A 17,557-nucleotide genomic window follows, 5' to 3' on the forward strand; every position below is an offset into this window, starting at 1 on the left:
AAACCAAACCAAACCAAACCAAACCAAACCAAACCAAACCAAACCAAACCAAACCAAACCAAACCAAAAAATCCATCAACCAACCAAACCAACCCCCCCCACACACAAAACAAACAAAAAAAATAAAAAAACAAACAAAACAAAACAAAACAAAACAAAACAAAAAACCTAAAGAAAAAGGCATGTCCCAATACGAAAAAATTCCAGTACTTCAGGTCTAATCTAGATTTAGAAAGCATATTTAATAATCAGTAGGGCAGGGTATTGACAAAGAATGTGTTTCCATTAAGCTTTTTCTCTTAACTATAATTACCTTTCTTTATTGTTTGAATGGAATACCAGCTTTCCTGTACTATGGTTTTATTGGTGTGGTGTTGGGGGTTATAGAGGCATGGTTTGGTTTCAGGTAGCCCAGGCTAGGCAAGTCTACTGCCTCTGCTTCCTGGTGCAAGAACTGCCACTCTATGCTTGGTGGGATCCTGCCTAGAGCCCCAAGCATAAAAGCTAACCTCTCTAGCAACTAAGCTATACCTATATTTACATAAATAAATATAAGTAAACACAACTGTTATTTCTTTAAGAAAGGAAGGCTTAATAGTATTTTAAGAGACTTTAAAACTTTTAAAACTTTTTGTGTATGTGTATGTCTACATGTACGTGCTGTGCTTCTTTGTGTGGTTGCTCTGGAAGCCAGAGGAGGGTTTGGGATCCCCTGGAGCTGGAGTTTATAGATGGCTGTGATCTGCCAATGTGGGTCCTGAAAGCCAAATCCTGGTCATCTAGAAGAATAGTAAGCTCTCTCAACAACTGTGTCATCTCTCTCACTCTAATATTTGTTTCTTTAGATTGTATTTTGAATCAATAATTTTATAAGCACACATAAAATCCCATCACTCAGGAGGCAGAGGCAGGTGGATTATTGAGTTTGAAGCCATCCTGGTCCATAGAGAGTTTATAGACAGCCAGGGCTACACAGAGGAACACTGTCTCAAAACACAACAAAAGCAAAACAAAAGCAAAAACAGCAACAAAAAATATTTTCTTTGAGAGGGATGTAACAATATATGCTACCAGTTAGCTCTGAACATAAAAATTTAAACACACAGGAGTGGGGAGTGGAGCCATCTCATCACCCAGCAGTTAAGAGCACTTGATGCTCTTACAGATGAATTTGGGCTCAGTTCCCTGAACCCACGCTGGCTCACAACCATCTGTACCTTCAATACCTGGGTACCCTGACCTCCATGAGCACAGGCATACATTTTAACAGGTAGGCAGGACAATCATAAATATAAACATAAGTACCTTAATAGTAAAGTTGTTTAAAGTTGAAGGACCCCAGGTGACAGTCTCTAGTAAGCTGGCAATAGAGGCTTTGGTGAAGCTGTAAGCTTTCATACAGAATGTGACCTATCAGCTTATTAAAAGGGAAAATATCTTTCAGATGCTCAACTTACAGGCAGAGAATTTGGGAGGAAGAAGCTAGAAGGAAGGTATGCTGTACTGGTTTGAGGAGTCAACCCCCAAACCTAAGCATGAATAACAAAGAAACACACCTTATCTTTCATTTCCACAAGGTCATGTAAAGGCAATCCCACACCCTCTTTAAAGGTGTGCCTAGGCCAAGGGTGCCTTCCCCCACCATCCCCCAAACTAACTGAGGAGTATTTGTGAAGTTTAGCAAAGTAATACTGTGGACTTAAAATTAATTCTCCTCAGTGAATTAGACAGACAGACAGACAGACAGACAGACAGACACACAGACAGACAGAGGTAAAGCACTAATCCCTCCAATTACTAATATACCAAAAGACCACACTCATCTTAGAATTAGACATTAAAGGTTGATGTCTACAAGTTAAAACCTACTAAAAAGGTGGGTGGAAGGGAAGGGAATAGGACCCTGCATTTTTAATTTCCTAATTATTATTGCTCAGTTTGGTGACATTCAACTGAAGTCACGCTCATAAAATTATCATTTTAATATCAATTTACTCTTTGATATCCACAGTTTATGACAGAAATAAATGGCTAGGATATAAAGTTTCATATAATTTGACAAATACGTGTAGATTTTCCAGCAAGCATTTGTCCTCAGTTTTCAAGTTGAAAAAGGGCTAGGAGATCTGTTGATACCCCCACACAAAATAACCCACCTGCTCAGAGTTGTTTTCTACATCTCCCAAGTAGTCTTGGAGATACATAATGTGCATGTTATCAGGTGAATCATATAAAATTAAAACCTGTCAAACATCATTAATGTAGCATGGCTTACCATAATGATATATGTGTATCAGCAATACTGGGCAGCCCCAGCACTGCATGTCAAAAAAGCTTGTAGGAGGGAGCCTACAGTTCCAACTCAGCATTAACTGCCCGTGTTACCCAGGATTCATCATTCTTCCCATTAACCACAGGACAAAAATCAAAAGAAAACAAAACTCCAGTCTTTGCTCACAACCTTAAAATTATGACGCTTATGATGCTTATGAAGAAATGCATTGTGCACCTTGAATGCCTCTTATAAGGACACAGGAGATGGTTCATAGAGATCCTGTCATCCATGTTGAAGTTGGCACCAGAGTGAGACTAGGCAAATGCTTCATGATGCTGATGTGCTTCTAAACTCCACCCAGCAGCTGACTCAGACAGATGCAGATACCCACGGCCAAACAGTGGATAGAGTCTGGGGATTCTTACGGAAGAATAGGAGGAAGGATTGTGGCCCCCAAAGGGATAAGAACTCCATAGGAAGACCATAAGAGTCAACTAACCTGGACCCTTGGAACTCTAAAGAGTCTAAACCACCAACCAAAGAACACACATGGGCTGGACCTAGACCTCCTGGCACATATGTAGCAGATGTGTAACTTGGTCTTCATATGGGTCCAGTGCCCTCTTCTGGTATGTCTGAAGACAGTGACAGTGTACTCATATGAATAAAATAATTTAGAAAAAAGAAAAGTGAAATGGTCCTAATAGATACTAGTGCTCTGAAGACCAGGAGAGGGACAAACTATTAGGAAGAGTCCCACAGACCACTCAATTCCCAAGCTCAGCAATACAGATAAACAAGCTTACATTCAAAGCCAGCATGCCTGTTTATGGTGGTTTGAATATGCTTAGCCCAGGGAGTGGCACTATTAGGAGTGTGTCCTTGTTGGAGTAGGTGTGGCCTTTTTGGAAGAAGTGTGTCACTGTGAGGATGGGCTTGAAGACCATTCTCCTAGCTGCCAGGAAACAATCTGCTCCTGGCTTCCTCTGGATGAAGATGTAGAACTCTCAGCTCCTCCAAGCGCCATGCCATGATGATAATGGACTGAACCTCAGATCCTGTAAGCCAGTCCCAATTAAATATTGTCCTTTATGAGAATTGCCTTGGTCATGGTGTCTGGTCACAGCACTGGAAACCCTAACTAAGACACTGTTTTAGTAAGAGTTTCTATTGCTCTGATAAAACACTCAACCAACTGCAGCTTTGGAGGAAACGGTTTATTTCATCTTACACTGCTGGTAACAGTGCATTTCTGAGGGAAGTCTGGGAAGAAACTGAAGGCAGGAATCTAGAGGCAGGAACTGAAGCAGAGGCCATGGAAGAATGCTGCTTACTGGATTGTTTAGCCTGCTTTCCTTACAACTCAAGATCACCTGCCCAGGAGTGAAAACTCACCCCTCAATGGACTGGACTCACCCACATCAATTATCATGCAAGAAAAATGTACTGCAGACTTATCTATAGGCAATCTAATCTGAAGGAAACAATTTCTCCACTGAGGCTCCTCTTCTCAATTAACTAGCTCAGTGGTTCTCAATTTTCCAAATGCTGCAACCCTTTTTAATAAGGTTCCTCTTGTGGTTGATCTCAACCATAAAATTATTTTGTTGCTACTTCATAGCTGTAATTTTGCTACTGCTATGAATCGTGATATAAATGTCTGATATATAATCCCTAAAGGGGTTGTGACCCATAGGTTGATAGCCACTGGTCTAGCTCATGCCAAGGAGACAAAACAAACAGCCAGGATAGTGCCCAACATACTCAGTGCATTGAGCCTTTATGCAGAGAATGTTGCCCTTAGTCTTTCTTTTCTTCCTGGCACACAAGCACTCTGGAACCAAACTCAGGTCAGTGCATTAAGGTTTTTGGGATGCAAAAGCCTATGTAGGTACAGGAGCACAGGCAGGATGAAGGAAAAACTACAACTTCTAAAAGGATGGCAAGGATGAAGGAAAAACTACAACTTCTAAAAGTCTTTAAAGAGTCTATAAGTTGTCCTTTGAATGAACTGATTTGGATGCATATACCTGAGCCCTGGACTTTTGGTCAACAAGAGTATGACTTTGTGTTGTCTTTCACATGTTACCACATGCAAGTGGGTCACAGAATCCCACAGTTACTCCTGGACTCTACTGCCAGTATCTAGTGCCTTGGAGTTTGAGATCCAAAAGGTACCTTCCAAAAACCTCCACCTTATCAAGGACTTACAGTGTGATCCTAAGTGGGCCAAGTCTAGCCAACCTCGAAGCACAAACCTTCTAGAGAACACACAGCCTGTGCAAGTGTCTCTGTGTGAAGGACATAAATAATCTGAGGCATTGCAAATGATTAAAAAATTAATTAAGGTTATTGCTTGGCAGGATGCATCATTTCTGTGATCACAGAACCTGGCTGGCTCACAGTCTCCATGTTACCCATCAGACACTTCCTGAGGTGCCCGGGCTTCAGCCCAAGTAGGAATGTGTTCCTCTTCCTCTCTACTATTTCAGAACAGGTTCTACAATAAAACTCAACAGGGGAGGTGGGTAGGCAGGGAAAGGGAAGGCAGGGAAAGAGGAAGATAAGGCAGGTTTTAATTAACAGCCACTCTTTATGGCCATGACCAAAGCCAAAGAAAATACTTTCTAACTTACACTTATAAATTAATGAGGGCTGCAAATCAATTTTAGAGCTTTATAAAATATTTAAGGAAGACTATACTATCCTTGTATTTTCAGAAAGAATGAATCAAGTCTGTACAGCTTCTCAACTTATAAAAAGTTCTAACTTCATACATATCCTGGGAGACAATCTAAATTCTAAACATTATGCTACATACTAGAAATGAGATGAAAGGATATAAATCTTTTTACATGGTAAATATCAGTGTTCTGAAACTTTAATGGACAGTCTAGGAACATTAAATACAGATGCTAAAACCATATGGTGGACCTGATACTCAAGAGTCTGACCAGAATACAGGTGACTCTCCTGCACTGCCGGGTCTCCATCTATAGACAGAGAAAACCATCCCACCTTTTGTAGAAAGCAGGCACTGTTAGTTCAGCATAAATGAGGACATGCTTTTCTGCCCTATTAGAGGGAAAGCACTTGAAGATAAGCAAAGGACCATGATGGTAATACCATTATTTGAGGGAAATACAGACAAAATATTTCCACTGAGGGCAATATCAACTTCAAGTGGACAACGATCCTTTCTCCTTTTGGAGGCAGAGCTTATAAAATCTTCATTTTCCTGTATGGAGTACAGACATCTGTACAGTTAATGGACACAGACATCTAGCTCATCTGGGATAACTTTGGCATCAGGGCTTCAGGGGTCTGGCCCTTCCCACTCTCTAGGCTGGTCTACAGCTGCTTTCTGCATGCTTTCTCACTCTGATTCCATGGGACTTCATTCTGTAGCCTCTTAAACTGGCCCCTCACCACTGCATGGTGCTTGTACCCATTTCTTCCTTGGTCCCTACTATTACTTGTGCTCAGGATACCATCGCTGATACAACAGGCTAGATCAAGACTCTACTCGTCCTGCTATATCAACAGGGAAACCCACACGTGACCCTTTCTAACATCTTGTGCTCCATTTATCAAGGTGTTAGATTTAGCATTAGTTCTCATTTCTGGGTTATAAATTCTATATGGCAGTTATCATGACTGTTTTTGTGCAACTTCGTGTTCCCTGAGGGCTGCCACAGTCTGTAAGGTACGTAGTGTCACTCAATAATATTTTGCAGAACGTATAAAGGAACAAGTAGTGACAGCACACATAAATCCCAGCCTGGGATCGCCCTAGATACCAGTACTGTGGATGTGTGGATCTGGTTCTTCATGGCATGACTCATGGCATTTCTTTCCACTCCATCAGTTATTCCTGCATAACATATAACTATGCTACTTTGCCATGTCTGTGTTCAACACATTATGGTATCATTCAAAAGACTTTCATCACACTCTCTCTATCACTCCTTTTCCCATGTGCCCGCCCCACCCTGTAAAAGTATTTACATATAAAAAGGATAATAAACCAACATCCTATAATTAGATGTTTCTCTGTACCCATGACTTTGAGTATGAGACCAAAGAAGAGACAAGCTAGTATTTATGGTTATCTTGCAGCCAAAGTAATCTTACTTTTCAGGTGAAGGAGATGAGAGTCATATAATTTGTAAATGATATAGGCAACAAAACATAGGTTTGAGTCCAATATCTATGCACTCACCTCCAGTAATAAAGGAAGTAAAAATTTCCTAACTCCAGACTTCCCATCTTCAAATTCAGGGGAAAGCCAGTGACAGCACAGGTTTCATTTTGTTACTTTCATTATCAACAGAGAACATTCCAGAGCAGAGTTTGCCAACAGAGCTTATCACAACAGAAGGCTCCCAGGCCCCGCCAAGGAACAGGACTCCAGACGGTCTCATTTTCTTCAATGACAAACATGAACTCTCTTCACCCTGCTTTATATCTCTGTCCCCCAAAAGTATACCGCTGGCAGCTGCTTTTCTGCAGATCTTCCAGGAAGCAAAACAATCCCATTATTGAGCACTGACATTCCCTTCCTAATTAGCATGCAGAAATATGCAGCCCATAACTCCAGTTTGAAATGTCACCCTGGCACTGCACTTCTATGCTGAAGGAAAACCTTTGCGAAGCTCGAAGTGTATAATCAGTGTCTTCTACCCAGAGGCATTTGTAAAACAGGCATGTTCAGAATCAGTCCCACTGAATAGTTCATCCGTTGTAAACTCTCTCCCAGGGAAGTCTCAAGGGTGCGTGCAATGGCAACAACCAGGATTGTAGAGCAAAAATGTCAGCAGGAAAAAAAAAAGTACCAACAGGGATGGTTCTGTTGATTTATTTCAAGTAGTGTATCAAATAAATTAGCTCAGTGCATTAGAAAGTTGGGCCAAGGAGTTTATTCTTATTTTCTCTGATTTGCTTTGATACCTTGTCCGTCCAAGAAAAAAATGAGGAGCTGGTTTGAGCTGGTTCAAAATGCAAAGCTGACACACTCCACTAATTAACTTCTGTGCCTTGTATGAGGGGACTTTAAGGGCTCTACTCTATTGGGAGCATCGGCAGCTGTCAGTCAACAGTTACAGCTGGTGAGGGGGACAGTTCCATGATGAAGTCCTTGCCCACTCCCTAACCTGGTTCAAATATAGCATCTCTTTCATTCTTTATTTGACAGAGGTTTACTATGTAGTCCAGGCTAAACTAAAAATCACGCTCTCCTTGCCTCCTCTCTGGATACCACAGCCACCCAGGGTTTATCGTCTTAGCAAATGTTAACACCATAGATATAGATATAGACATAAACATATAAAGACAAGAGGCTAGGATTTGTCCTAGGAATCCTCCTAGGATTGACACTTATCTCTTCTTTCCTTCTCACAATGGACAATACATCACCAAATCTAGCAGGAAACCTCTGGTTACATGCATATCTCTAGATTCAACCTACTCATCACTGCTACTATCACTTATGAAGGTCACGGCTAACCATAACACCAACTGCGGATGAAACACACAGAAGGCTCTGTGGTGTGTGTGTGTGTCTACATGTATATAAAAGTGAGTTCATGACTATGTGCACAATGGCCCATGTATATTCATGTATGGGTGTTGGTCCTTGCCTTCCATCTTGTTTTGAAACTGGGTCTCTACGGTATTCACCGTTGTATACTCCGGGTTAGCTGGTCCACAACCTTCCTTAATAAAGTTCTCTCATCTTTGTTTTCCATCTCACTGACACAAGCACTACAGTGTCCAGTGTTCATGTGGGCTTGTGCTACTGCATTAAGCTTTACAAGGATTCTGGAGATCCAAATTCAGCTCAAGATGTCTTTTCTATATACAGTTGGCAAGTGAGGACAAAGAAGTTCTTCTATGGGACTTTTAATTCCCCCTGAAGAAATTTTTATTCAAAATGACACTGAAATAAATACAGTGGCCAGCAGCTGCAATAGTTAATTTAAAAATTCAACTTTAAAAAATTATCATAGTTAATTTTTTTAATATTGTATGTGTGTGTCCAAAAGGATCAGAGGCATCAGATCTCCCTAGAACTGGAGTGGCATGCCCTTGTGAGCTGCATGACATAGATGCTGGAAACTTAACTCAGGTTCTCTGTAAGAATAGTAATTGCTCTTAACCACTGAGCCATCTCTCTCGCCCCAGTGTATGAATTCACAGGAGCTGCAATGTCATGCACAAAACCTGTGCAAACCTAATCCAGAGCAAATGCCAGCATGGAGAGGGTCCCAGCATGGGTACAAGGTCCCAACCCTAACTGTGGACCTGCTGACATGTGTTAGCTGTTGAGAGGGAGAGAGTCTACTTTAAGAGGGGAACTCCTGGTTAAGTTTACCAGTCTCCAGTGGAAAATCACACATCCCTTATGGTAGCACAAATTGGTTTTCAGGAACTTAGGGGTTGGCGAATGGACACAAACTTGTGTGGTAGGGAGGGTGGGATTGACCTGGGGAGAGTTGAGTTGAGGGTAGGTACTGAGTATGACCAAAATACACTATATGAAACTCTGAAAGAAGTAATAAAAAAAATCACCACAAAACTTCAACTATTCAGGGGCTAAGTATTAAGAGCACTTGTTCCAGCGCTGAAGAGATGGCTCAGTGATTAAGAGCAATCACTGCTCTTCCAGATGTCCTGAGTTCAATTCCCAGCAACCACTTGGTGGCTCACAACCATCTGTAATGAGATCCGATGCCCTCTTCTGGTGTGTGCTACAGGCACCATGAGTTAGCAAACCAGCCTTTAATGTAGCTCTTGATCTGAACCAAACCAATCATATACAGTTATTTTTAATGAAATATTTGAAGACTATGCAGTGTGGTCTTTTGTTCTTAAGGGTTGTTTCTGCTCATAGTTTCAAAGTCACAGCATGGTGGACCTGGAAATAAGAGAGAAAGTTAAGAGTGCTCTGTCTTGTAATACCATGCTCTGCCTTTCTGCAATGAGACCAGAAGACATTCCAGATGGTAAAAAAGGTGGGTGGAGCCTGGGAAGTAAATCCATAGACTCACTGGCAGATCCACTGGTTTAATGGAAGAAGACATTGTGCAGCAATTTAGGTAAGCCCGTGTATACGTGTAAGAGTAAATGCTGGTTGGGAGTGGACCTGTGTCAGGCTCTTGCTAAGGCGCTTCCAAATCACTGCCTCATCCAGTCTGACTCAAGGAAGCAGTGTAATTACCAAAGGGAAAGCGGAGACTCAAACCATTAAGTGACTTGCCAGAGGGGACACAGTTCCGCAGCACAGGGTGAAAACTGAGATTCAAGTGTGGGATGGCAAGGCTGACTGCTCATGAGTGTTTTCCCCCAGATGCAGCCACCACTGTGGAGGGACAGTCCAGGGGCAGCAGGTGAGAGACAGGCCTTTGGGGACCTATTAGTATTATTCTATGGCAAAATCTGGCAATTAATAAAAATCCCATTTGCTTTCAGCTTGTGAAAGTCAAACTCTAGCTGGTTCCAAAAAGTGAAGAGCATTCTCGTATGGGTACAAAATTAAGCTTAGTAAAAGGTCAAATGCTGCACAGTGAGCATGGGAAAATGCATGAAATGTGGAAAGGACCGACTTGGTGTATGAGAAGATTTCAATTCCAAAACACCCAGTCACCATATAGAAACTGAAGACAATCAGGGATTTTCTGAAAAAGATTAACTTTCCTGCTGCTAGGCAAGGAAGTCAGTGCACAGCACCAGCAAGCTGCCTGTTACATCCAGGGTATCCTTGTGGGTTTGGGGGAGACTGCTGGATCTGAGCTGGGAGCGACTCTTGACCTAGTGTCTCAGAGCTGCCGTGAAAGCCGCTCTTCCGTTAGACTTGAGATCCGCTTCTGAAGCTTAAGTCACAGCACTGGTGCCATCCCTGCACTGATAAGTGAGAAGAGGAAGCTGCTTATCTACGTACACATAGCCATCTGAATAAACTAAGATGGGTTATATGCTAGCCTGGGCTACAGAGATATAAACATCTTAAACAAAACACAATCCCCCCCCCACCAAATACCTCCTAAACTGTCAAAGGTATATTCAGTATTTAGAAATGAACAATATCTGAAGATTCAAAAGTAATATCCACAAATAAAAGAAAATATGTGATGTTTCTGAGTTTTGAATTCAGAATGATCATTTCCCATTCTATCTATTTACCTGTGAATTTCCTAATTTCATTTTTCTTAATAGCTACATAATATTTCATTGAGTAAATATATCACATTTTCGTTAACTATCAAATCTTGAAATACCTTTGGTAGGCCATACATTGCTATCATTCATTTCTCTTAACTTGTCAGTTTGGGGGGCAGGGACAGGGATATAAACTTCTTCTTTTTTTTTTAATAAATTTTATTTTATTTATTTTATTTTTTTTTAGAAGCGATGGGATATAAACTTCTAAAGTATGTTTTATGATTCTCTGAACTTCTTCGGTATCTGCTATGATTACATCATTAACTTTATTAATCTGGCTCCTCTTTCTCCTTTATGGTTAATATGGCTAGCAAACTGCCAACCTTGTTATCTTTTCAAAGAACCAGCTCTTTATTTTATCCTTTGTATTGTTTTTTTCCTCTCTTCATCTCCTTAATTTCAGCCCTGGTTTTCATTATCTTTTTATCTTAGTTTGATTTTTTTATCGCTATGATAAATACATGATCAAAATCAACTTGAAGAGGAAAGTACTTATTTCATCTTAAAGCTTACTGTCTATCATGAAGGAAAGTCAGAGCAAGAGCTCAAGGCCACAACCTGGAGGCAGGAACTGAATCAGAAACCACAGAAGGACACTCCTTACTGGTTTGCTCTCTAAGGCTTGCTGTGTTTGCTTTCTTATACAATGTAGGACCACTGCCCAGGGATGGTACCACCCATGGACCACTTGGCCCACCCATGCAAATTATTAATAAGAAAAATGCCCCCACAGACTTGCCTACAAGCTAATCTGATGAGGTCATGTTCTTAGTTGAGGCTCTTTCTTCCCAAATGACCCTAGCTAATATCAAGCAGACAAAAAATGAATAAGCATACTTCTGTCTATTGCTTTTTGGTTTTGTTCGTTTTTCCCAAGGTTTTCAAGGCAACATAGTTATAGTTTGAGCTTTCCCCTTAGGGCTGCCTTCATTATATTCCACAAATTTTGGTGTGCTGTGTTCTCATTTTCATTCTTTTCCTTCTTGATCGCTCCTTTGACCTGTGATATAGTAGTGTGCTGTTCAGTCTGGCTTTATTCCCTTATGATCAGACAAAATGCAGTGAGTGGTTTCAATTGTTCTATATTTGTTAAGACTTGTGTCAAGTCCTAATATGTCATCTATTTTGGAGGAAGTTCCATGGCCTATTGAGATGAAGGTACAATCTATAGTGCTTAGGTGAAATGTTGTATGGATAATCTGTTAGGTCCATTTGATTTATTATGTTCTTCAACTTCAGAGTTTCTCAGTACAGACTTTTATTTTTTTCCCCTTTACTTGATGACCTGTATATTGGTAAGTAGGGTGGGTACTGAAACCATCCACCATCACTATGTTGGACACAATCTGTAGTTTTAGATCTAATAGTGATTTTGAAATTGAATGCTCCTGTATTTAGTGCATAAATGGTTAAATTGTAATACTCTGTTAATGGATTAATAAAAAGATGTATCCTATTTTCTAATCAAATTTGATACTCTGTGTGTCTTTGCTGGGGTATTGAGACCATTAAGAGCTATTATTGAACAATATGTATTAATTCCTGTTACTTTGTGGTATCTTATTAGACATTTATTAATTATTGTTCTATTCAAATAAAGTTTGATTCTTAGGAATGTTTAAACCTCTTTCAATCTCCACTGTATAGCTGGCTTAGCAGTCATAAATTCTATAAATCTGTATTAATCATGGAAAAAATTTTCCTTTTTCCTTTGATATAACGGGTGATTTTGCTGGGTATAGTAGCCTAAATTGGTATCTCTGGTCTTTTATAACTTATCCAAATGCTTCAAGTTTTCAGTCTCTATTGAATTATCCTCTTCCTCCTCCATACCCCTTCTTTGTTGTGTAGATTTACTATTTTGACTGTTATGTGGAAAGTTTCTCTCTGGTTGTGTCTGTTTGTTGTTCTGTATGCCTCTTAGGTTTTAACATCCCTTAGATTAGAAAGTTTTTTTCTTTGATTTCCTTGATAATGGGTCTTTGACCCGAGTCTCTTTTCCCTTTATACATGTTATTCCTGAGTGCTTCTCTTTTTATATTGTCCTAGAGTTCCTTGTATGTTGTGTTCATTATCTTTGGTGTTGTTAGTATTTAACACATTCTTTGACTACGTGATCCAATTATTCTGGATTGTCTTAAGACCTGATATTCTCACTTTCCCTTGATCCAGTCTATTGGTGAGTCCTTTTTCTGAATTTCTTGTTTCAATTTCTGAACTCTTCACTTTGAGTTTTCTTTCAGTTTATTTTGTCTTCTGAGCTTTCATCTCTTTTTAAAATTCTATTTACACATTATGAATTGCTTTTATTATTTCATTCCACTGTGTTTTCTCTATCTTCATTCCAGTGTTTATTCAGATCTCCTTTGAGTTTTTAACAATGTTTTGGAAACATTGTTACAGGAATACTAATTTTTGGTGGTGACCTATTGTGTTGGTTATTCATATTGTTTGTATTTTGGTGATGAGACCTAAGTCTCTGAAGTTAGGTCTTTGGTAAGGTCTCTTCATATGTATACCTTGTCTTTTCTTAGTTGAGTTGGTGTTGTAAATCTCTGTTTACTGCTACTGTAATCTGTAGGGCTGTAGATCAGCAGAATGTTGATCAGTCTCAGGATAGTTTAGGGTTTAGTTTTGGGGCAATTCAGTGTTGAAGATTGATGGGGCATTAGAATAATCCCAGTTCTGCTTAGGGGTAGTATCTGAGTACAGGAGAGATTGGGGCCTGAGGGGCACATGGCACACGATCTTCAGACAGGGAAGGGGGTTAAGAGCAGTTATAGTGGAGTCTTGGGTCCCTACCAAGAGAAGGGTAACTAGGAATGGGACACATAGTACTCAGTATTTAGAGGGGAATCTTGGAGAAGTAGAGGAAAGGGAAACTATGATCAGAACATACCTGTATAAAAACATCTATTTTTCAATAAAAGAAACAAACAGACAAAAAAGAATTCCATATGACATCATGTTGTCATATTTTAGTTAGTAATCAGTTTGTTTCTGATGGTATATACAATCAATGTCACAGATTTAAAAATGTGTAATAGCTGGGCATGCCTTCAATCCCAGCACTCAGGAGGCACAAGCAGGCAGATCTCATTTAGTTTAAAACCAGCCTGGTCTGTAGAGTGAAACCCTACCCCCCCCCAAAAAAAGAAAGAAAGGAAGAAAGGAAGAAAGGAAGGAAGGAAGAAAGAAAGAAAGAAAGAAAGAAAGAAAGAAAGAAAGAGAGAGAGAGAGAGAGAGAGAGAGAAGAGAGAAAGAAAGAAGAAAAGAAAAAGATAGGAGGGGGGGAGGATGCCTACAATCCTCAGGACTACAAGTTAGGCAGGGAGACAGATACAGAGACAGAGACACAGAGAGAGAGGGGGAGGGGGAGGGGGAGGGGGAGAAAGAGAGAGAGAGAGAGAGAGAGAGGGAGGGAGGGAGGGAGGGAGGGAGAGAGGAATTGACAGTGTAAGTCTGGGCTTACCTAGCTTAAGGGTGAGGCCTGAGGGCCAGCACAACACAGGACATGATCTTCAGGCAGGGAAGGGGATTAAGTGGAGTTGTAGTGGAGTCTAGGGTCCCTGCTAGGAGAACGGTAGCTAGGAATGGGACAGACAGTACTCAGGCAGGTTTGGGGAACAGGTAGTCTTGGTCATGAGAGTGCAGGGTACCTCCCTGGAGAGAGTAACTGGACAGTGAGCCACGAACATGAGTGGATTCGCAGCACCAGTCTAGAGTCCCTGCCTGGAAAGGGGCTAGACAATGGGCACTCAGTCCTCAGGCAGGGAGGGGTGGAGGCAGGTCAAAAGCCATCTTTTTATTTACCTTTTGTTTTTTAATCTTAACATTAGGTCAGTAAGTATCTTTTTATTTACCTTTGTTTTTTCATCTTAATGTTTCATATTTCTTTGTGATTATCCAATATGAATAAATTTTAAGAGTTGGAGAGATTATAAATAAATTAATCATTTAACCTAGTTAATTGTATCATATTATACTATTCAGTCTCAAATAACAACACTCCAAAGAATGATCAAGCTACAATATTGTTTCCAGAAAATGTAACACTTTAAAGACATTTACATGGTCAACAAGGACATAAAAATATCTCTGTATCAGTCATCATCAGAACTAAATCAAAACCATAACAAGGTATTGTCTCACCCTAAGCAGGGTGGCTAAGACCAAGAAGACCAAAGTAGCACCCAACAAACTGCAGCACAAGAAGGATTCTTGACAATTAATGTAAGTTGTATATCCATTAGGAAAACAGCACAGGAATTCCTTAGAAATCTAGAAACAAAACCATATAATCCAGCAACTCGTTTCCTGAGTATGTATGTATGTCAATGATGCCCATGTGCATGTATATAATGTCTAAAGAGAAATCAGCATGCAAAACGTATCCTTATCCCATGCTTATTATTGTTCAAAAAGATCAGGAGATGGCATCAGCCTGAGTGCTGATAACAAATGAAAACATAAAGAAAGCACAAATTCTGTAGACAATGGACTAATATTCCAAATATCGTGAAAACCGGGGCTAAGGATGTAGCTCAGCTGATAATGTCCTTACCCAGTATGCCAGTAATCTCAGCCCTGGAGAGGTGGAGACAGAAGGATTTCAAGTTCAAGATCATCTTCAGTTACATACTGAGTATCATGCTAGCTAGGACTACATGAGACTTGTCTCAAAAGCAAAAATAAAGACCTATAGCACTGGTGTCAACATGAATGAACATGGTGGATGTGAGGCTGGATGAGTAAGTCAGACACAGGAAGACGGACACCTTATGTTCTTATTTGCATGTGCAAACTCACTAGCTGTGTAATAGAAGAGGAGAGAGCAGAGGAGAACAGTAGCAACCAGTGGCTGAGAAGAGTGTGTGAAGCAGAGAGGACAGTTAGCAGTAGCATAGCTGCAGTTAGAGAAGTGGATGAACTTCCAATTTACTATAGCAAGATAGATGATTGTAGCTGTCACCAATCACATATTTCAAAACACCCAGTAGAAAGGATTCTAAATAACCCTGACACTAAAGATCAGTATTGGAAATGATGAATATCACTTGTACTCCGGCCTAGTATTGAACTCATGACCTTTGGTTTCAGTAGCCCCATAGCCTTGACGATCCAAGTATATGTCCTGATCTGATACTCACATATGTAGGAAATATGAGACTGTATCCTGAAAGCATAACCATGAGAGGTCAAAAAGAAAACCATTGAAAACTAGGTATGAAAACCCACATTTAGAGAAATAGTGAGATAGTTTATAATACAACCCCTAACAAGTAAGGAATGTAATTTTTCCCTTACTTGGTTTTGACATAGAAATTTCATTTATAGAAACTCACACAATCACTACAGCTATAGCTCATACAGTAGCATTCTGAGAGAGCAAAAATTACAAATATTTTAAATGGTAAAAATAAATCTTCAAGAATACTAAAATTGAAAAGAATCAAAAAATTTACCCGGAGGGAGAAAACTAAATAAATTATGATATATTCCTATGAAGAACCACATGGTGATTTGAAAAGGAAAACAAGAAGTTCTCTATTACTGAATGGCAAGGACCTATTAAGACAGAACAAGAAACAGAAGAACAAGGCATCAGAAGCATGCAGCACTCTATGTAAAGCAAGATGTGCACATGCATGCATGTTAATATTCAAATGAACTTAAAAAACATTTAAAAAAAAGCAACAAAAATAAAATAAATAAAGTAAAGTAAAGTAAAGTAAAATAAAATAAAATGAAATGAAAACCAAACCAGGTGCTCCAATGAGCAGTCACATTGCTCATTACACTGAATTCCAGACAGGCAGGCAGCATTCTGCCATAGGAAACCCACTGATGTTTCTTTATGATCTTTGTAAGCATACTTCCAGGTAAAACCATCTCCCAGTAAAAATGGAATTCCACTTCCTCAAGATAAAAACAATTCCTATAAGCTCGAAAAGTGACAACCTATGATTCAGTGAAGCAGTACGTGTATCCACATCAAACTACAAAACGTGATGTCCATAAGTTTAAATGGGAAAAGAGAAAAGGTATTTGCAAAGAGCACCTTCAAGCCTTCCCATGTCTTATTGGCCTGAACCATGTTAAGGTAAGTTAGTTTCTTCTTATTTCTTTAGACTCTTCCAGAGTCTAAACACTCTGCCTGGACCACTGCAGGCACAGGGAATGCCACAGGGCAGCTGGATAGCTCACCTTCATAGGTGCCGACTTCCAACAGGGTCCCACTCTGCTCGAGGTCCAAGAACTCCTTCACACTCAGAAAGCTATAATCAACGCCAGGCACTTCTCCTTCTCTGGGAGACCGGGTTGTGCCTGCAGCAGAAAAGACAAAGGCCCAGGATGCCATCAGTCCATTAGAACAGGGAGTTCCAACCTAAGTAATTAAACAAACCTGCTCTGTAAGCTGGCCTGCCTAGAACTCAAACAGCTTCTTAATAGAACAGCATCCCCAATTCCATTGCCCTTCCCTCCAGCAGGCGAAAGGGAACACAGGTAATCCACAGACAGTTTTAGCATTTTTTTGTTTTGTTTTTAATGCAAATAAGAAAATTAAATTCAATGACACACAGGCGATGCTCACAGTTATCTGCCTTTTGGACTCCAGTAAATGCCACAAAGTTATCTACTTTGAGCTCAGAGCCTAAAGGGTTGTACTGTTATTACAGGCCTTGAAATCCTAGTTCTCAACACATCTGGCAAATTCCAGTGTAGTAAGCCTTTGAAGAAAATGACACCATCACACAGGCTCAGCACCGCGGAGATGCAACTGCCCAATCTGCTTGGACATCAACCAGGGATTAAAATCCTGCTTCTTTCCAGGTAATTATTATGCTCCGTAAAATGTGGACACCCATGAGCTCCGAGGACAGAGAAAGGACACGGTTTATGAAAGGAAAACTCCCCCTGAATTAATCTGTTCACACTCTCAACTGCTAATCAATGTATCCATTTCTCTTTGGAAATAACATGTGCCACTGAGAGAATTTAAGACATTCTGCCCAGGCTCCGAACTGTAAAGCTATCTATCATATTTCAGCACATTGTCAA

The 17,557-nt window shown here is 40.2% G+C and overlaps 1 protein-coding gene across 7 annotated transcripts in view; it reads right to left on the reverse strand.

Moving 5' to 3' along the window:
• Magi1 (membrane associated guanylate kinase, WW and PDZ domain containing 1) overlaps nucleotides 1-17,557 on the reverse strand; it is a 609,927-nt gene that overhangs the window by 115,300 nt on the left and 477,070 nt on the right. For all 7 annotated transcript variants that reach the window (XM_028772989.1, XM_028772987.1, XM_028772992.1 and 4 more), the window contains exon 3: nucleotides 16,703-16,822. In XM_028772989.1, coding sequence (XP_028628822.1) covers nucleotides 16,703-16,822 — 120 coding nt within the window. The remainder of the gene's footprint in view (nucleotides 1-16,702; nucleotides 16,823-17,557) is intronic.

Source organism: Grammomys surdaster, unplaced genomic scaffold, assembly GCF_004785775.1.
Source record: "Grammomys surdaster isolate TR1022 unplaced genomic scaffold, NIH_TR_1.0 220, whole genome shotgun sequence".
Classification (NCBI taxonomy): domain Eukaryota; kingdom Metazoa; phylum Chordata; class Mammalia; order Rodentia; family Muridae; genus Grammomys; species Grammomys surdaster.